The sequence below is a fragment of the Danio rerio genome, chromosome 19 (assembly GCF_049306965.1).
Source record: "Danio rerio strain Tuebingen ecotype United States chromosome 19, GRCz12tu, whole genome shotgun sequence".
NCBI lineage: Eukaryota > Metazoa > Chordata > Actinopteri > Cypriniformes > Danionidae > Danio > Danio rerio.
The window spans coordinates 18,525,001-18,547,207 of NC_133194.1; the positions used below are offsets into that span (position 1 = coordinate 18,525,001).

Here is a 22,207-nt window from a genome sequence, read left to right on the forward strand (position 1 = left end):
CAGTAGAATGAACCTATGCACTTCCAGCTGCAACCCAAGCAACACCCAATCACTCTTGCATTCACACACATGCACTATAGGCAATAGCACATTTTTAGTGGACTGTGGGGGAAACCCACGTGAACATGGGGAGAACATGCAAACTCCACACAGAAATGACAACTAACCCAGCTGGGTTGGTCTCAAACCAGTGCCATTCTTGCTGTGGGGCGATAGTGCTACCCACTGTGACACCCCGTAATAGAGGCATACTGATTTTTAAGACTTTTGTATGGTAGGACTGAACTTTAAATTTATTACAACAGAAATTAAGGCCCTGGTAGTGTCTGCGAGATAAAATTGCAATTTTGTAATTTTCTTTAATTAAATCCTGGTAATTCCATTCACAATGAAAAGGCCCTCAAACGAAAGACAGACACATCTTTCTTCACCTATATTTTTCAACAAGTTTCAAATATGCCATTTCCAAAAACAAATATACCGCTTTTTGAAACTTAATGCATACAAATTCATATAGGCAGCATAATGCACAGTTTGCAATAAGAGCTAACGTTCCACTGTAAACAGCGTTTATATTAGCAGGGTTTTTATAGGGTTCAAATAGACAATACAGAAATTGAATCTCTCATTGATTGCAGTGTATATGTGGCACTCTTTGAGTGTTGCTCATAATTATTGTTCATCTAATCTAGCGATCTAAACACTTACATGTTTGCTAAATGACCTCATGCTGCAGACAGCCTGCACTACGTTTATCTTCCATCCATGCAACATTACAAAGCCTGTAAAACAGACAGACAGGAAGTAGACTGGCTTACCTTCCTCTTTCTAAATGTGAGGACGGTATGTGTTAATGCGAAGATGGAATAAGGGGGTTTCCTAAAACAGTCATACTTGACAGCACTTTTATTATTTATGTTTTGAAGTATATTACAACCAAGACCACTTATTATAACACTAGACAGGACACACTAGAGTTCACATTTTAATAAAGGACAAGCCACTAAATAATCAGTTTCATATGACCTTTCATACAGAAAAACAAACAAAAACAAAACAGAAATAAATCAATCTATTCATAAAAAAAATGAAATGTGTAAAAATTACATTGTATGGGCTAAAATTTTGGATTTTTTTCATGCCAAAATCATTGGAATACCATGTAAAATCATCTTCCATGAAGGCACTTTGCACTCTTCCTAAGTAGTCTATATCAAATCGAAATTCTAATAATAGTAATGTGTATTGTTAAAAATTTCATTTGCACAAACTGTAAGGCAGTTTTGTCAGTATTTAGATTTTTTGACCTCATTTCTTTCTTTCTTTTCAGCTTAGTCCCTTTATTAATCCGGGGTCGCCACAGCGGAATGAACTGACAAGTTATCCAGCACATTTTTACACAGCAGATGCCCTTCCAGCTGATCTCTGGGCAGGGGCGCAACTTCACATTTACTGAGCGGTATGCGATTTAAAGTTTTGCCCAAATCCCCCCTCCCCCTATTTTTTTTATCATCAACATGTCAAAGTTCTGAACGCAACAGAAATTGTATGAAAGTGTAAAAGTATAATTACACTAATGTTAAGTCACAAAGAATTACATCTCATCCCAACCCAAATTTCTTCTTAATTCCATTTTCCTCACCAAATGATTATAGCACCTTGACATGTCTTGTTTTTGTGCTTTTTGTACATTTTCGAAACAAAATAATAGATATGGGAGGCAAAAAAACTTAAAATGCAATCACTTCTCACATGCATATGTGAGAGGTGTAGGGTCTGTCTTCGCATGAACAATTGACTAAAACTGCTATCACACCTTTTACAAAGTGAAATAAAAAATGCTTAGTGTAAAAAACATAGACAAACTGTCTGAAATGTTTTATTTTATCAAAATGTTATGGGCAAACTTTTTTGGAACTAAATTGAACTAGTTTTGAGCACAAAACCAAAAGGTTACCAAAATGCCTGAAGTATCAATATGATACTTAATAAATTTATAAAAACATTCATTCATTCATTAATTTTCTTGTCGGCTTAGTCCCTTTATTAATCCGGGATCGCCACAGCGGAATGAACCGCCAACTTATCCAGCAGGATTTTATGCAGCGGATGCCCTTCCAGCCGCAACCCATCTCTGGGAAACATCCACACACACACACACACACACACACAACGGACAATTTAGCTGACCCAATTCACCTGTACCGCATGTCTTTGGATTGTGGGGGAAACCGGAGCACCCGGAAGAAACCCACTCTAAGGCAGGGAGAACATGCAAACTCCAAACAGAAACGCCAACTGACCCAGCTGAGGCTCGACCAGCAACCCAGCAACCTTCTTGCTGTGAGGCGAAAGCACTATCTACTGCGCCACTGCATCGCCCATTTTTGAATCCTCAGATATGAATTAGTTTTATATAAATTATTATAATATTTTAAATCTTAGCCAAATATTGTCCTGTCCTAACAAACCATAGGCTACATCGATACAAATTCAGTTTTAAGCAGATATATATATACATTTACAAAATTTACACTTATTACTGGTTTTGTAGTATATGATCTCTTATGTTGTACATTTGACATATTTGTCAAGAAATTATTTTTGGATTTTTTTAGCCCAAGGCAGACACCCGGATCTGCGTTGATTTGAGCAGGTGTACATTTACTTTATTCCACCATAAATAGCTAAGTTTTTTTAAGTTTATTATTTGTTAGCTCAATATTAAATTCTTAATGTGTTATTTTTACTGGATTTGATTGTACACACACACACACATACACATACACAGGCTATAACATTTACTTAGCTGATACGTGTTTGATTGTCATTTTGCCAACTTTAACTCTCTTAACGTACCCTAATATCTGTTTTATTTGTTCTGAAGTGTATAATGTAAAGTTTGTAAACTGATTGTTTGTAATAAACTTGATTCTTAATATTCAAAATTCTCTCTCTCCCCCTCTCTCTGTGTGTGTGCGCGCAGCAGTAGCACTTCCGCTCCGAGAGACACGCGCGTCCACGGACACACACCGACACAAAGAGAGGTACACAATCCTTTAAACATTACAAAATAGCGCATATTTATGTTATACTTACATCAGCGGTGTGTTCGAATGCTCGTATTCTCGTCTGTATTGTGACAGTCTGAAATATTTGTCCATCGATGTTAAATGAAGACTGAACCCGGACAACTACAGGGCTGACGACACATTTACTGTCTTTTTCATCATGTTCATTCAGCATATTTGTGGGATGGGGTAAAGTTTAAGTTTAGTGAACTCGACGGCGATGCGTGTTTGTGCGTTTCCTACTTAGGATTAATCTCGTGTATTTGATCGCGTGTGTAACGTTACGGATTCGATTCGATCAGACTCAGCGTTACGTTTGCGTGGATTAAAACACAAGAGATGGATATACGTCTGATTATTTTGAGGTGTTTTAACCGATATTTCGAGCTATAAATGCGGAGTGATCGCACCCACGGTATCGCAGTGTTGTTGATCCAGTGTTAAAGGTCAAACACGCGCCAGTAGTTGATACATCGACACGGTAACATTTATATTACCTACCATTTCGTCGATACAGCGAAACATTGTTACATGTGTGCTCCCATACGGCACATACAATCAAAGTGGTTAACAAATTGTATGTTATTTTTACTGCAGTGTTTGTGTTTCACTCTCATGTAGATCGGGATGTCGGATGAGGACTCGCGTGCAAGCTCTAGCTCATCTTCCTCTTCCTCCTCCTCCTCCACCCATCAGCAGCAGGAGAAAGACACACCTGGAAAAAAGAAAGAAAGCAAAGCCAACATGAGCAAGACATCCAAACTCCTCTCCACAAGTGCAAAGAGGTGAGGAAACATCATAGCTTGGGCTTTGTCAGAAAGCCAGCGTTGCTCCTGGACAGTGAAGGATTTAACAGCAAACGATATGTACAGTATACTGGATTAGAAAGGCTTTCATGACCCCAAAGCATCATATGAAATTATTTCACAAATTTAGTAAGCCCAATATTTCATTTTACTGAATGCAGCAGGGTTAAATCAATCAAACTGAATAAATTGCAAATAAAATCATTTTAAAATGGCCACATGCACACTATATCCCTTGCAAAAACATTTTGAAACAACTGTTAATATTTATGAAAAAAAATGTTGAGTCACTTAAACCTTCTTCAAAATGGTCAAATTTGTAGGTATTAAAAGAATGGTTTACATACAAAAAAACCCCCCTCAAAATTCTGTCATCAGTTACCCTTGTTCCAAATCTGTTTGCCTTTTTTTCTGTTGAACACAATGAAAGATATTTTGAAGAAAGGTGGAAACCTGCAGCCATTAATTTCCATTGTATTAATTTTTCCTAATATGGAAGACAATGGTTACACACTTTTAGCTATTTTCACCATATATTCTTTAGGGTTCAACAGAGTAAAGATGCTTCTAAAGGTTTGGAACTGCCTAATTTATTGTGAAATGTGTTAAATTAGGTTGACTGTTTTTTTTGTATTGCAATAACATTTGTCAACTGTTATCTATGATCTATTTATACCACTCTTTTGTTGTGCTGTGCTGACGTTCATAAAAACTGTAAAGCATTGCTCAGTAAATCAACATCAAACATTTTGATTTGATTGGTCATACACATTTTTTTGACATTAATGAGAACGAATAAGCTACTAATGCAGACTGAGCTCAAATATTTTAGCACTTTGCTTCATCTCAACAAGTGGTGTGTTGTTTGTCCTTATTTTACTTTTTTGAGGGCTTCCCATGACTGTTTGTGGGGGTTGTGTCTTCAGATGCCAGTTTTCATCCTTTCATCAACCAAAATGACATATTATTAAACAGAATGTTACACAATTACATTTGTAGGTGTCTTAATGTCATTGCTTTAGTTTTGTTAAAGTTTATTTTTTATGTTTTGGGCAGCATCTTTTATGTTTCAAAGTTTTTACTGCAAAACGGATACATTTAAATGTACAAAGAAAATACCAGTTTATAGATTGTTGCTTTTAGACTGCATTTTTGGTCATGTTCCCAATGCACTCAAATTAATATGTTGTTTTGATGAAACTCTTGCTAACTGTTGTTATTTGGATTGTTTTAACTGTTATTGGATGCCAGTTCAGAGTTTATATTCATGGGAATCATTCAATCATGTCTTCTTTCAGGATTCAGAAAGAGCTGGCTGACATCATGTTGGATCCCCCACCTAACTGCAGGTATGGAAAATGCTTTGGATCTCTCTGATATCTTTTTCTGTTTGCATTAGGTTGCATTATCTTTGGTTAAAAGATTAAGAAGCAACAAACATACAATAGTTATTTAATTAAATTCATGTGGTCCCACAGTAGGGGTCACCAATCTTGGTCCTGAAGGGCCGGTGTCCCTGCAGAGTAGCTCCAACTTGCCTAAACACACCTACCTGGAAGTTTCAATTCTACCTTGAAAGACCTTGATTAGCTTGTTCAAGTGGGTTAATTAGAGCTGGAGCTAAACTCTGCAGGACACCAGCCTTTCAGGGCCGAGTCCTGGCATTCAAACATAAACATGCGGCAGGTCAGATTAGTACATTAGATCTTAGTTGAGATTTTGTGTACAAAAGAAAGATCTGTTGTCAGTGATGTCACATATAAAACCCTGTGTCCAATGGGTTTCCTCTGGGTGCTCAGGTTTCCCCCACATTCTAAAGACATGCGTTATGGATGAATTGAATAAACTAAATTGGTTTCCTGGTTCTGGGTTGCAGTTGGAAGGGTATCTGCTGTCTAAAACATATGCTGGAATAGTTGGTGGTTCATTCTGGTGTTGTGAACTCTGAAATACAGACTAAGCTGAAGGAAAATGAATGAATGAATAAATTTTTACAAACGTGTAAAAAGTCGTGCTGTTGGCTGTTTTAAATAATTGTTGTTTTTGTTATACAGTATGTTATTTGTTTGTAGCAGTGCTAGTAGTTGGCTTTGCATTTAGTTTACATTACATTGTTTAATTTTGACATGATAAAATGGGACAATTTTTAAAAATTAACCACGCTTGTGCCTGAGACAAAGAATGTAGTAGAATTATATAATACCATTAAAATTGGTGTGTTAAAGCGTAATGTGCTTTATGACATGCAGGATCATCCTCCCGCTTAACTCTGCCAAACCTTTCGCAAGTTTGCTGGTGACACAAAGCAGCAAACTCAACAAGTTACACTTTTAATTCTCGCAACTGTATATTTTCAAAGAAATATATATTTATATATAATATATATATCTATATTTTTCAAAGAAATCTTGTCTTTGTATTTTTTCAAAAGCTTTTTAATAGCAGTAATTGTGACCTCTCAGATGGGGCTCAAACGTTTACACTTGATTTAAAATACTGATATAATGTATATGTGTACCACTTAGGGATGCTCATATTAATCGATTAACCACTAACCAAAAGGGTGCGTTTGTAACCGATTAATGGTATTAGTTAAGTGATTAAAAACTTAATTTTATATGTTTTTAGTTTGGCTGCATAAAGGGCCGATCCAATGTGCTTTTTGCTTCAAGAGGGCCATCTTTTGAATGGTTTACAAACGGCTGCAAGTGTTTTGCACGCTGCTCAACGCAGAGAAGCAGTGTTTGTGTTGTCAAGACAACGTAGAGCTGAAGATCTTTGTACCACCGGGTTCGGGTTTAATTTCTATCATTTTAGACGGGGCCGGGCTTGGCATGCGCAGTAAATGAACAGTCATGTGATGTATTTCGATTAGCGCAAGAAAGTAATTAAATCGTTTGTTACATCATTAAATTCTCTCCCTGCATAGTTGAAACAAAAGATGACGGAGTAGTCAAAAAGAACATATTTTGACAGCGGTCAGGCCAGCCACCAGTTCAGAAAGGTCCTGTCAGTCTAGCCGCAAAGGTATTTCGGCGATCCCTCATACACTGCAAATTACGGAGTGCTAAACAGCCAGCCTGATCTCACGAGAAAACGCAAATATTTTACGTTTTGCTAGTTTAGTGGCTAATTGCTACGAGTTCAGTTTTTAAAAAGGAGGTGTGGCACCTAACCCCACCCCTAAACCCAACCGTCATTGGGGTATGAGCAAATCGTACTAAATTGTACGAATTAGATCGTGCGAATTGATACGAATTAGCTACTAAATTAAAAAGTTACGAATTGTCATGAGATTGGGTTGAAACAGCACAGGAAGCTGACAGGGAAGATGACAAGGCCACTCGCTATATTGAAACTGCTTTCATAGAAAATTAAATGAATGTTCTTGGTTGGTAAAAGATGAAAAAAACAATCCCACTTAAAAATTGCAAAATTAGCCAGATCAGTTATGCATCTTGGCCTGTAGAAGCAGTGAAAGGGTGTTCAGTGCTTTTAAACGCACCATCCTGAGCGCAGGTCTGAGCTAAAGCCATTTACAGTGGATTCAATAATGTTCCTCCACAAAAAAAAACACGTAGCCTAATCTTGGTGAGTAAAGGGTTTTTTAAATTATAAATAAATATTAATTAAACCTTAAAATCATAATGTAATCAGAGTACACAGGCTAATGTTGGCATTAAGCTATTTTAATATTTAGCTTCACCGTCGCCTTAAGGCCAGATTGTAAAGAGAAGTGGCAAAACAAATCTAGCAAAGCCTTTATCTTAATTTCATTATTGCCAAATACCTGTCATAATTTATTCTAATTTAATTTGATTGGAAAGACTAATTTTTATTGGTGTGTTGGCCAATTTAAAGGCTATGTGTGTGTACCTAGGCCTATTTAGAATGCTGAGATGTTACGATGTTACAAAGGGCTTATTTTATTTCTTTGTTCCAACTTCGAAGTGGTCAATAGCCTATGTTTGTTACTAATAAATTATGTTAAAACATATAAATGACTCATTCTTGAAAAAAAAGGCAAACGAGCTGTGTGCATGTGCCCATTTGTATAATGCCAGGCTATAAACGGGTTCGGGCTTTATAAAGCTGTCAATCAAAATGTAGGCTACCTGTCTAGCTCGGGCTGTATTCTGAATTCTGCAAGAGGTTTTGTGCACAAGCAGAGGAAATCAGCGTGCAAGTACACTCGTATTGCACGTAAATGCGATCTTGACTTGTAATACTGTGCTCACGACATTTCTCCATTTGTCATTGAAATAATGTTATAGGTATTTGGTAGATTTGTGTAAAAGGTCTGCTGCCTTAGCTGGAAAAAATCCTAGAGGAAACACTGAAGATGTAGGAGAGACTGCTCGCTGTTTCAAGTTATCCAGAGCTCTATGACTTTACAAATCTTGAATATCTAAATATTATTAAATATTACAATTGTGACGACATAGACAGCAACACTCTTGCACAATCAATACCCAGCTGATTCAGTCGTTTCATAGTGACATGTAAAAAGAGCACCGCGCTGCTTTTTTTCCTTGTAAAATAAAAAGCAGTGTGTGCGCCTCGCGTTTTTGGAATGGAAAAGCACGTTTGCTGTGATCCGCCCCTTGTTCAACTGCAACACATTTGTCAACTCGCGGGATGATTATGTGTAAAGCCTGGTTTATACTCGACACGTTCACTTAAGTGCGTGCAGCGATTGTGACGTCATTGCGGAGTTTGCTGAGGTTCCCTTTGGGTGCGCGCTACCTGATTTCACCTGGTTGTCCGTAGGGCACTTTTTGAGACTCGAGCAAACATTGCACGCGGCGCCACAACTGATTTGAGTTGAACATGAACCACTTTAAAGAGATTTTATCTGAAACAGTACGACTGTAAACACATCTTAAGACCCATGATCAGAGAGATAACCAGATGTAGGGTCCAGCCAGTTGGTCCAATGACGGTATCCAATGGTGGATGAAGGTTCACTGCATGTTCGGTCTTTCCAGTGCACAATGTTGATTTATATTAAACTTAACTCATATCTGACTCCAATTTTAGTATGAGATGGTTTAGAATATTAATATGTTTATCCTCGTTTTATCTGACTCCAATTATAAAACATTGAGAAGGTTATTTTGTTTCCGTTCACATTAATTTAGATTATGATTGAATATTCTCTTCGGTTCATCATTTTATGTTATTCTCGTTCATTGGGATCTCTATAACATCCTGAATCTTGTACTGGCCGAGTATACAATTTCTTAAGCACAAGCATGTCAGTCTTGGTCACTAAACAGTGGCGATTGACCGCTATCCTAAAAAGGCAGAACCCTACTTACTCAGATTAGGATATTTTTTATGCGGTCCCCATAGGTCTGCTACCTCCTAAATCAGACAGAGCTATTTAGTCATATAACGATCATTACTATAGAATTAAGCAGACCAGTCGTACTTAAACTAGTAGTAACTTTGAATAATCACTATACTATCTAAATAGTATTATAAGTTTATCGGGTGAAGGACTATCCCCTTAGATATCCTTTTACAGCCTAAGTATACATGAATAAATGCCAATTTGTTAGTCGGAACTCTAGAGACATCGTGTAGCGTGCCGCAATGCTCCGTCTACCGTGTTCTAGTCCGCTACTAACCTGAACAGGGGCTTGTGGTGCTATGAAATTACCACAATCTACTAAAGATAATAACACGAACTCTGTTTGAATCATTCAAAACATAACAATTTATTAGTCAGGTAAATGTATTATGCCAATTCAATCAGTCAATTCATAAACGATCAATACAAAACATCAAATTATCAAAGATAAATCCAAGATGAAAAAGATGCATTCCTGACTTTGTAATATACATAACATGGCGCAAGCCATGTTATGGGCTGATCTGGTTAGGCAGAATCGCGCTGAGTTTTTCTCAACCCTTACCTTAAATAATCCAAGAATTCCCTTAAGGAAGGGGGTGTGAATAACAAAAAAGGCATTCACACTTAGTGTCACACCCCTCACAGTGGTTCAAAAGATGCCTGAAGTTATATATTTATTGTTCTGATTATGTCTATTTCTGAGAGAATGAGACCATTGTACCAATCGCACTGAGACATTTCAAATGATATCAAACATGATGGTTAAAGTCAGTTTGGTTAATTCTAGAACATTCAAACATTGAAATGACCATATGTGTGAGTTGGGGGGATGAAGCTGAGTTTCAGCATAGTCAGATGCAAATGCAGCAGGAACTAGTTTTTCACGCATTCCCCCCTGGTGGGTTGTGGAGTCCATTGGCCCTGTCTTCAGCTTATGTTTTGAATTGTCAAAGACATCAAAAATATTTGTAATATTTCAATTCTTACACAGATGATCTATAATTCTTGGCTTGAATTTGCAACCGCCGTGGGAAAGGATAAAATTTTTGTTAAAAGGCTTGGAAAAACCTGAAGGATAAGTTTATTAAAACCAAGAGAGGCCATGGCAAAAGTGGAGACCCAGGTACACAATTACAGAAATATGTTTTTCCACCAGTCATAGGTTTGTACACGGATGTATTTTGTTATATTTTGTATTTAAAACAATTTAACAGTTACAAAACTATAATGAAGTCACAAAATTATTTTTGATAACTGGAAAGGAATACAAAATATACTGATGCCCTGTTTCTCTGGGCTTTATTGTTGATAATGGTCAGGAATGTTGGACCATCATTGCCCTTTTTAGCACAAGTATAAGACAGAAACTAGCCAGACAGTAATGTGTGAATTGTGGAGTGGGCTAAATAAAAAAAAATCTGTATTTTTTAGAAAGTGTACTTTTTATTTATTTTTCATTTTTAATAAAACATTTATTTGTAGAGCAACTCATGTTCTGTTGTCATTAATATTTTAATAAATTTCAATAGGTGTAACTGTCCGAGATATAAACAAAAGCAAGTGATAACTAATAATTATTTGTTAAAAATTGCAAATGCAGTGGGAAAGGAGGAAAGTTTATGTTAAAAACAATTTGGAAAAACCTGAGGAATAAGTTTGTTTATGCCAAAAGAAACCATGGCAAAAGTGGAGACCCCGGTACACAATTACATGTTTTTCCACCAGTCATAGCTTTTACACTGATGTAAATGGTTGTGGATCAGGCTAAATCTAAAATAAAATCTATATATTTTTATTAAGGGTTCTTTTTTTTCTTTTGTCCTTGCCATAATAAAAATATATAGAGATATAGAGCAACTCATGTAGAGCAACTCATGTTTTCTTGTGATTAATATTGTAATAAACTTTAAATGATAAAACTCTCCGAGATATGAACAAAAGCAAGTGATGCATCAAAGTTTGATTAAAAAAAATCTTGTATGGTAAAATTCTTATAATCATTAAAATAATGAATAAAAACAATACAAAATAATTATTAAAAAAATTGAATGACAATATGATTTGACGTGCTTCTGGGAAGTTCCTACATCTGTTTATCTATCTGATTTTATGGTGGGTTTCTTTTGATCGCACCCTGTCGTTTTAAAGAATATCACAACGACGAACGCGGCAAGTATAAAAGCCTCGTCCACAAAGAAGCAAAATGGAAGAAGAATATTGCTGTTTGATACAGACGAGTTGATGCCAAACCAGTGCTGATGCTTTATTCACACAGATTCAGAAATTTGACAAGCAGCATGTTATCTCTGATCCGAGTTGTAGTGGTTGCATTGTTTGCTTTAGTTTTTTGTAGTTTGTTTCTTATTTCTGTGGTTGGCATTGGTTCTGTCTCAATGCATTTTTGCAATTTGTTCACCGAGGTCAAAAGGCAGTTGATGCTGTAGTAGAGGCTGTAGTGGCTTGTTCTTGTAATCCCTTCTCTTCCTATGGTGTAAATGAAGACCCAGGAGAATCTGATGTGGCTTTGAATGCTAAACTTTGCTTCTGGGCACTATTCACTTAGGGCTTTTCTTTTTTGAACAGTACAGTTTCAACTGGAATTTGTGGATGCAAGCATGTATTGTGGTACTTGAAAAAAGGTTTGCCAAAGTAGTCCTGAGCCCATGTGGTGATATGGCTTATAGATGAAGGATGATTCTAGATGCATTTCTACATGAGAGATCACAAAAGTTCAGCTTAGGCTTGCACCCTTGTCCTTTATGCACTGAAATTACTCCAAAAACCTTGAATCTTTTTATTATGTTATGCATTGTTGAAGGTGAAATTTCCAAATCTTTCTTTGAGGAATATTGTTTTTAAATCATTTTCAATAATTTTCTCAAGCATTTGTTGGCAATCTGGCCCGTCTTTGCTCCTAAAGGATTAAGGCCCGTGCACGCCGGGAGGCTTTTTGCTCATGTTTTCTGTTTACGTTTAACGCCTCATGACTAAATAAAGGGCGCCAATGATCATGCACATCAACGCGCAAAACACCAGGGGCCTCATGTATGAAGACTTGCCTAAATCATACTAAAACATTGCGTACGCACAAAAATGTAAATGTGCGTACGCAAAAAAAACAAAAAACGTGGAACTGTCACAACATGCACGAGCGCAAAACCCCTCCCTGCCTCCTCCCCCGTATGAATATGCTAATGACTCTACTTTGGCCAAACCAAATGAAAAAGCAATGGCAAAAGCTAGCAAAAAGAGAAACTTTGAACAGAATGTGAATTGGAGGTGCTTCTATCGGATGTAGACCGGAGAAAAATGGTGTTATTTGCAAGTTTGTCGTTGGAATGAGCTAGTTGAGTGATTTCTGCCCGTTTGATCGGCAGAGACAAGAAAGCTAAAGAAGGAGTACAGCAGCAGTGTGAGTGGCGTAACTAGTAGCACACATGACAACATGTTTTGACACTGTCATTCAAGAATGCGGTTCGAATCCAGCGTCTGATGTACTTTTTTTTTTTTTACCCTCGCTACATATCAGATTTTGCCTATACCCTTCATCATGAGGAAGACAAGTAGGAATCATTAATAAGTCTGTACATCATATTTTATTCGCACATTTATTGAAAGGAAATGTTTCTGATTCACGTATGCAAATTCATCTTCAGATGGTGCCTTCATAGCAATGTGCGTGCAGTAGATAGCTCCGATTACATTGGGAAAAAAGAAAGTGCAAATTGCGCTTTAATGTTTGGCTGGCAACGCAATTGCCTCTCGAAGTCGCCAATGGAAATAAAACAGACACGCACAAGAAATGCACACACGCAAGACATGAAGTTGGCGTGGAACAACGCACATTCTCACGTTCATTTCATTGTTAGTAAACCCAAACATGAGCGATTCTGAGCGTGAAACCTGGAGTACGCAAAGTTTTTGTGCGTACGCAGCGTTGATACATGAGGCCCCAGGCATAAAAGCGTCATTTTTAAAGAAGCGCCTTATGCTAATTTTTTTGTTTTGACGCGCCACGTCAAAACCTTCTCCTGCAATCAGGTTGGCACTTTTGTTCACATGCACAGAGCTGCTTAAGTTACAGTAAACAGCACTTGGAGGCGCTCAAGCGCTAAACTGTCAATGCGAGCGCACATTTAAAAAGATGCCCAGAAGCGTTCAGAACATGGAGCTGCTTATTGTTCTCTGAATAATAATAATTTCATCATCGCTAGAGCTGTTACTTGAACTATCTATGCTTGTTCCAGTCACCAGTAACTTTAACAACAAGCATGTGAACTTCCTCTCTTCCTCTTCTTCTGTTATAAGTGGGGTGTCAGAAGCCCAAAGTTGTGTAGCACCATCTAACCTCAAGGACTGATTTTGCATACTCTTCTACTTAATGCCAGTGAAAATAGCTTGGGTTTGAATCTGGAAAAACGTTTAGTAAAACGCTGACGATAAACGCAAAAGAAAAGTGTCCCAGTGTGTACGAGCCATTAGACCTTTTTTTGGATACTGCTTTTACACCAAATCATAGTCTATATTATACAGTGGAATTCTGAATGAGATTATGCATCAGTGGATATTGCAGTAAGCTATATCTGTCTTAAAACAGTTGTCAAACTGCCGTTATAAGGAAGTCTCTTACTCTGTCATTTTGCTTTGAGTTTGAAGTGGAATTCTAATGAAGTGAAATAATTGATTATAGATGGGTGTGTGAGGCAATTCCTGCTTTTAGGATCATGCATGTAACAGTCAGGACAGGTGAAACTGACGGTTGGCTGTTGGGTTTCATCGTTCAGCATCTGTCTAGCTAGTTGGTTTGATGTATTCCACATTTTTCTTCTTATCAGGATAATATTGTTGGCATGATTCAGCATGTGAAAGTCAACTAAAGAGAGCACTCTGACTGGTTATTCAACAATGAATCAGAGCACAAGTGTGATGTAGTAAAGTGATGTAGCAAGTAAACGATTCAAGTGAAGAAGGAACACAGAGGCCGACTGTAATTTCCAAACGATATGGATTATTAGATTCTCAGGCATATTTGAAGGAGCAAATCCCTTCAGTGGTGAGTGACAATTACTGTGATAATGGTACTAAATGCTGCTTTGTTTACGCTTTGCATGTGTGCATTAAAAATCTAGGTTTTGGCATTCTGAATGAGAAAACAGATACCGCTCCTCCAGTGCAGAAAGACACATCCTCTTGCACAGATGCAGAATGCGTACTCTTGAATTGTTGCTGTCTGTTTGATGTGTTCACATGCAGAACCAAATGTGAGACAATCGAGGTGACAACACAGTTGGTTGCTGTCAGCTTGGTCTGTACTGGTCTAAACTCACAGTTGTATTGACCAGTAGCGGTGGACAAGATAGTCCATTTTTATTTCATAATACAATTTTTTATTTTGGTTGATGCAATATAATTCTGACCTCGTTATAACCACATTTTTTTTAAAAAGCCTGAAAAAAATATCTAGAACACCCACAACGATTGTCTGTACTGTACTAAGTCGATTTTACCTGTGACTTATTAGATGTGTCGAGATTTGCCTGTCTTAGCTAAAAAGAAAGCTTTGACTTCTGCCCCCCACATGTAAATACTTTGCAGTATATACTTTTGCACAGATGAAGTGGATTAGATGCAATATAAAGAAAAAAACATTTCATTCAGTACTTTATTTCACTGATATTCAAGAATAAAGTACAATGTAAGTTTATAATATTTACACATCAGTAAAGTTGATCTATACATTTTATCAGTTTCATTACATGCTGCATGGACTTACAACTGGTGTTGGGGATGGTGCTTATGTTTTATAGACAAGTTGGCTTCAGCGTTTATGGTGCCTTATCTTCTGACTATCAAGTTGTTAGAGCTCATTCACAGAACATCAACAGAGATCAACAGAAATGTGTGAAATTGGTTACCATTATCATTGCTTCACACTCATTAATACGTGCTTACACAGACGCAATTTAAATCTGCGTTTATCAGCTGAATCATGCAGATATGTAAGTGATCCACTCATGAATCAGCTGATAGATGCAGCTTTTAAATGCTCCAGTGAACACTTTCAGAGCTATAATAACCAGCTATTGCAGAGCTCTGGCTGTCTGCAGGTCTTTGATGTAGGCTGTCATCATGCAAGTAGCCAGTTGTGTTCTGCTTTTTCTGACAGCCGGTCCCTGAAAGTCATTCACTGTAAGCTGTAATGTAAATCAACATTTTGGAAATGTGTTTCTATTGTGACATATAGCGTTATTGAATTGTTGTTCAGAGCTATGCTTCAGTAAGGACTGTGTAAACTGTCTCTTGTGACAGTCTCTGTAAATGCACAACTGACACACCTTGGGCCCTACCATACACCTGGCGCAAGGCGCGACGCAATTGTTGTTTGCTAGTTTCAGCTTGGCGCAAGAGTCTTTTTGAAGTTTTGCAGCACGCTTTTTAAATAGCAAATGCATTTGCCCTCATATGTGCGCACATAGGCGTTATGGTCTAAAAAAGGTGGCGTGTTAAGGCGCATTGTTGGCGTGTTGCTATTTTGAGGAACTCGAATAGACAGCTCAATAGATCAGATCAAAGCTGGTCAATGTCCAGTAGTTGTGCGCCTCACTTACACATTGCTTAATACACACAGGATGTACAGCAATACGCAAATATCTTTACAAATGAAAAATAAATGAAGAATTAAAATATTACAAAAATTATTTTCTAGCCTACATTGATATAAAAACCATACTTTCATGCCTTTATCTCAGGGAGGCTTTTTTCAGTTTATTCATAACAATTTGCTTTTGTATAATGTTTTCATTATTAGCAATATTATTTATTAAATGCAGATTTATGTTTGTTTTATTAAAAACAAGCTTAGATTTGTCCACCTGTCAGGTTTTAGACCATATGGGGCACAGCATGTGTTTTTGGATATAACTCAGTTTTTTGACCACACTTCGTTAATATTGTTCATTTATAAGTTTGCTGGAAATTAGAACTGAATTTAGAAATAGTTTTGAAACAAACCTTTGCCATTAACCAGTTAAACTCTGCCTGCCTGGTACCAGGGACAAAATGATGTCATCGGGGGAATAAATATAGATTTAAGAGATTTATAGATTTAAGAGGTCTGTCTACATCAATAACACCATATGACCTATTGGGTGAAAGCTTAGAATGTCTATTTTTAACTGATGCACATCACTTTGATATTTGTTGTACTGTATTTTTCACATCGCTAATATTACACACATTGGCAAGTAATACATCAAGTTAAAGCTCTCATTCCCAATAATAAGGATCCGTTATTTTTATTGATTTACAATCACATATCCAACAGTCTTTGAATGAGTCTTAAAGTATAAACACGTTTTTTGTAAACATACAAGGGAAATTGTTGATTATTTGCTCCTTGAGCTGCCGGAGATAGCACAGATAGTTAAGCAAGCTACATCATCTTTTACCTTAGTTTGTCGTCTGCAAATTGAGTCCATTTTCTGAGGATGTGTGCATCAGTAAACCCCTGCTGTGTCTTGCCAAACGCAACAAATTAGGGTCGTGATATTTCAAAATTCGGGAATATATGATAGCTTCGACCTATCTGCTTTCTACCTTCAGATGTTTTACATATCATTGAAAAGGTGAGATTCTCGGCTTTACGCTGATGTACCACGAGCCTTGATCAGCCAATCAGTGACTGAGATATTGCATGACAAACAGGAAGAGAGGTGTCCAAAACAGAGTGCATAAAAGTCACAAATCAGAAGCAAAAAAATTGTGATTTCCCACCCTTCGGTTAAACTAATATAATTATTGCATAATACATAATGATAAAAACATTACAAAATGTACTCCTGACAAATGCTGGTAACAATCAAAACAATCTGCAGTTTGATGGAGCACACAGGGCCTGAGTTATACACTTTCTAAATCAGGCTTTAGAACAAAAAAACTAAAAGCTGTTTGTGTTGAGGTGGTTCATCATAGGACAGACAACATATATAATAATATTTATTACTTTCAGCAGTTCTTTTTGTTCTTTCAAAGTGTTTTCTGTAAAATGAAATTGAGATATTGCATTTATTGTACTGTATGAGGGTATGGGGAGACTTCAAAAATGGGTAGGCGGAAATAAAAAAAATGGCATTTTTCCTCCTAGCAGTTGAAATAGAATAACTCTCACATCAATTATTATAAAGAAAAAATATATATTTCTTGTGTTTGCTGACACCTGCTGGAAAAAAATAAAATTGTTTCCAGGGTGCTGGACCACTCCAGGCCTGAGTTACACATTTCCAAACTTCAATTTAAATATATAAAAAAAAGCGCATTTTTTGTGTGTTTATTATAACATAGACAATATATACAACAAGTGTTTTTAATTTCAACTGTTTTTTTATAAAATTTCAAAGGGTTTCCTTTCAAATGATACCAAACTTTTGTACTTACACCGCTGCATGTGGGTATGGGAAGCTTTTTAAATCGAAAATGCTTGCTTGTTTCTTAGGAGACAAAGTGCTATTTACCTTATACTTTGTTTTCACCCCTTAGCTCTTAGTGCCACATATTTCTTTCTGGAGCATTAGGTGCATTTTAATAGTTGTGTTATAATAAGTAAATGATAATTAAATCAATCAATATGTAAACTAAAAATAAAACCATTGTTCAATTGTTTGTAACCAAACCTACTTGCATGTTACAGCTTTTTTCAATGAGTTCATTTTAAAATGACTTTGGTCATACACTTTTTCTATGCTATTTTCTTAGCTATTCCCGTGTGTTTTGTGGTGTGCATATAAATATTTTGTTTAGTGACAATAATTCTCATCATCAGTAAAATGTCAATTTTATTTTAGCCATAATTAAGAATAATGGTGTTTAAGTATTTATCGTGTCGCAGTAATGTCCATATTGCAGAAATATACAGTTCTGGAATGATAAAAGCATGCAAAAATGACAGTTTTAAAAAAAGGTGAACATTACTAAAACAAGCATTCTATAATCATGATTACAATGTGATGAAAATTTTATATTTTTTTAAGTTAATTGAGACTTCATGCGAGGTCCTTTCAGTTACTGTGGTCATATATCACTGTGTTGAAAAGGCTGGATCCAAAATTGAGCCGGCGTAATCTCTGGTTAGTTAAAAAAAGAAAAGAAAAAGCTAATCGACCATATTTTTTTCAACCACTGAGGATTCATTTGACTATTAACTACTGCATTTCTCTCTGTACAAAGCAATTAGTCACAAGACTCAAGACAGGCCATTATTTAATCATTTCATCATAACATCAATAAGATATATCAAACAAATGTAGGATAATATTGAAATAAAATTGAAGCCCACCTGCAGGATCACTGTAGTCTACTACTTGAGAATCTCTGATCTAGGCCATGCTGCTCATTTTCATCTCTGCATGTGTTCTTAGTGCTGGTCCAAAAGGAGACAACATCTACGAATGGAGGTCCACTATCCTGGGTCCTCCAGGTTCAGTGTATGAGGGAGGAGTGTTTTTTCTTGACATCGCTTTCACACCAGACTATCCCTTCAAACCACCCAAGGTAAGATCTTCTTTTCAGATCCTTGTTACAATCAATTTAATAAATTGTTACAAAAAGAGTATATAGTTATGTTTCAAATAAATGTGTTCATCCAAGAATTCAAAGCACAAGTTTATTACAGTTTTAATCAAACAAATGTAGGAAACTTATGATTTGTCTATGTTTTTCTGATTGAATATCACAAAGACTAACATGGCAGAATGCACAACTTGCTTGTTTTTATTATCTAAATTCAAACAAATCCGTGTACATGCCAAAAGGTGCTAGTGTGAAAACCCCTTTAATGACAGTGGTCCTGTTTTCTTTTGTCAGGTGACGTTTCGCACAAGAATCTATCATTGCAACATCAATAGTCAGGGTGTGATCTGTCTGGACATCCTGAAGGACAACTGGAGTCCAGCGCTCACTATCTCCAAAGTGCTACTGTCTATCTGCTCTCTGCTCACAGACTGTAACCCTGGTAAGTCACACGTCCGTAAACACACTTCAAGCTAATCAGGACTTGTTAGTTGGTCATGTGCTGATGCTCCAGTGTCTGTCAGTATGTTGGAGCTTAAGCTGTTTGACCTAGACTAAAGCTGAGGCAGTTACAGGTGTGGGCAGTTATGCAGCAGCTTAATGCTCATGTATGAAACTGCATACAAACAACTTCATCTTATATTAGAGCTGTCTGTTCCTTTCAACTTGACTTTTCTGCTAAAACAAATCACATCTCAACTACTTCCTGGAGGATCACCAACACTGTGTTTATTCGGGATATACTTGTTTTTTTTTTTTTTAACTGTGCGACTCGTGCCGAGAGAGCACCCTTTGGAGTTCGGAGGAAATTTACCACTGATCACATCACCGTTCTGTACTTGCATGATGGGCAAGACAATCGCAGCTTTTGCTGAATTACAAATGTGACTTTATGTCGATATATTTTTCAGCCCTAATCCTAATCAGAAGACATGGGAAATGTGCAGAGCTGGTGGTCCTCCAGGAACAAAGTTGAGAGAAAATGCTGTCATTTTCACATTCCATTGCTCTACCAATGATTTTCTACCCAAGCTTATATGAAAAATGTAATTTTATTGTTATTTGGGTTGATGAATTGATCACTTAAGATTGACAAATTTTTGTCCACGGATGGATTTGAAGTTATTTATCATTTGTTGAACTGAAAAATCTTATCTAATGTTTTTAATGTGATTTTATATGTAATTCATTAGTCTTAATTAGTGTTGGGTAAGTTACTTAAAGTAATAGATTACAAGTTACTGATTACTGCTGGAAAATTGTAATTTGATTACTTATTACTTCGAAGTTACTTTTAAAACACATAAAAATACTAAATAAACTGCAGCTCTTTCAGTAATTTAATATTCACTGAAACACATTATGATGGGTTTAACACAGCAGATTGAAAAATTCAAAAGATTCAAAAAGATTGTTTCCCTTATCTTACCTAATCTTCACTTGTTTCAAACCCGTTTGTCTTTTTTATCGTTTAATCTTTTGAACAAAACAAGACATTTTTAAGAAAACCTGGAGACCTGTAGTGTCCATACCGGTCAACATTGGGATGTGAAAATAAGGGATATGCCCACCATAATAAGGGATTCCCTCGACCCCCTTCTGAGAAACACTGAAAATACAGGAGAAATATGGGAAAATACCTTTACGGGATAATAGCGGGATAGAACTAAAATACGGGAGAAAAACGGGAAAAACGGGAGGGTTGATGGGTATGGTAGTGTCCTGCAGCAAATCCACATAGCCTACTACTGTAAACACTCAAATGTTGAATTCGTAAAATCTAGAATATGTGAGCGCGTCTCGTAATAAGAAGAGGCCATTAAGCAGAAATGCTTCTCTTCAATTTTTCAGAAGTTAACTTCATTCTTGATCCTGTACAAAAATGTACCCAAACAATTTACCCTGTTAGGGTTAAGTTGGGCCGCTGTTTTTTTGTCCTCCTTGGGACAAATATTGTCGTAGAATGCTTTGTTCAAGTGCTTGAACAGGTTGCTGGTCGATTTAAAAGCAGTAGAAAATTCTTTATAGACTGGACATAGACTGCAGTTCACACTAATACTTTTGTTTTTATACTCAATGAAATTAAAATAATGTCTGTATTTCTACTTGAAGAAGCAAGTACTCTCACCAGCAGCTATTTCATCTTGCGTTTAAAGCGAATGTTCATTAACTGACGTTTTAGCTGAAAACGTGATTTAAAAAAAATATATTGTTTTCTAAAATTTATATTTGTACCGCAAGTAATGCAATTACACTGACTTCAGTAAATGTAATCAAATTACACAAATTAAAAATGTAATTTGTTACATTACTGCGTTCCCCAAAAACTGAAATTATAATTGTACTTTACACCCAACTCTGGTTCTTTTTATAAAGTTATCATTATGTCATGGTTTTGTCTATAATAATACAATAATACTGCTTTAGAAGCAAGCAGTGCATGTCAGTACAGTAGGTTTTGATGCAAAGCTAGTGATTGTTGTTAACCTAAAGAAACGTGATAATTTTTCTACAGCTGATCCTCTGGTAGGAAGCATCGCCACGCAGTACACAACCAACAGACCAGAACACGACAGGATAGCCAAACAGTGGACCAAACGTTACGCCACATAATTTTCTCCGACTGCAGAGTGCTGCTTGTCGGACATCTGTGGGAAGGGGTGGCGGGTCTAAAAGAGGAACTGGTGTGAAGGGGATCCATAGGGTAGAAGATACAGGGGGGTTTTATGATGGAGTTTCAATTTTGTTTTTTTTTGTTTTTTGGGAGTATTTTTTGTTGATTGTTTCCTTCAGCTTTAGTAGCATCACGATTTAACAAAAAATTGATCTTAATGTGTGTTTTCTTTGCCGCCTTGTTGTAAATTGATCTTATTTGAAGCTTTTTCATCCTTGTCAATTGAAGTCTCAGCATGAGCCTATGGCACAGTTGTTTCATGTATGTATTTTCCCCACCAATATTAAAGCTGAAGTTGGAGTACAAAGTTGCTCAGTATTTTTTTTTTTTTATGCAAACAAAGATGATGCAGAAGATTCACTTCCTAAAACTAATCTCAGATTTAAACACTGATAAAAACCTTGAGTTTCATTCTGAAGAAAATATGCTTAATTTGGCTGGAGCACCCGTGTCTGTTTGATGTGTCATCTGAGCAATACCACAACAGGGTCAAAAAGGAAAAAAGTTGAGAGATTGCAAATTCCCAACAAAACCAGGTGAGCAAATATGTACATTTTCTACCCCATTGAAAGCTTCTTTCTCATTATGTAGTTAATAACAAAAGATATACTACGCCTTTTTGATTGCGAGAAGTAGTTTGGACAAAGTTGTTTGAGATTCTTCCTATTGTAAAGTCATGCAGTGTGCATCCTGTCGCCGATCCATCTTGCAGTGTAAAAAAGCAGCGATTAAA

At 36.6% G+C, this 22,207-nt stretch overlaps 1 protein-coding gene across 3 annotated transcripts; it reads left to right on the forward strand.

Annotated features, from left to right (window-relative positions):
- Nucleotides 1–2,984: 2,984 nt before the first annotated feature.
- On the forward strand, nucleotides 2,985–21,781 carry ube2e1 (ubiquitin-conjugating enzyme E2E 1). 3 transcript variants are annotated; one of them, XM_073930952.1, is made up of 6 exons: nucleotides 2,985–3,047; nucleotides 3,693–3,942; nucleotides 5,134–5,226; nucleotides 18,650–18,782; nucleotides 19,095–19,242; nucleotides 21,316–21,781. In XM_073930952.1, exons 3-6 carry the CDS (start codon nucleotides 5,162–5,164, stop codon nucleotides 21,411–21,413), a joined length of 444 nt encoding a protein of 147 aa, XP_073787053.1. In that variant the 5' UTR covers nucleotides 2,985–3,047; nucleotides 3,693–3,942; nucleotides 5,134–5,161; the 3' UTR covers nucleotides 21,414–21,781.
- The last annotated feature ends 426 nt before the right edge of the window (nucleotides 21,782–22,207 follow it).

Excerpts from the sequence above, each read along its gene's own strand:
- ube2e1 (XM_005159506.6), top strand. The coding sequence starts at position 3,699 with ATGTCGGATGAGGACTCGCGTGCAAGCTCTAGCTCATCTTCCTCTTCC. Across the intron at positions 3,857-5,175 it reads CTCTCCACAAGTGCAAAGAG|GATTCAGAAAGAGCTGGCTG; the intron begins GTGAGGAAACAT and ends GTCTTCTTTCAG. Across the intron at positions 18,783-19,094 it reads ATCCCTTCAAACCACCCAAG|GTGACGTTTCGCACAAGAAT; the intron begins GTAAGATCTTCT and ends TTCTTTTGTCAG.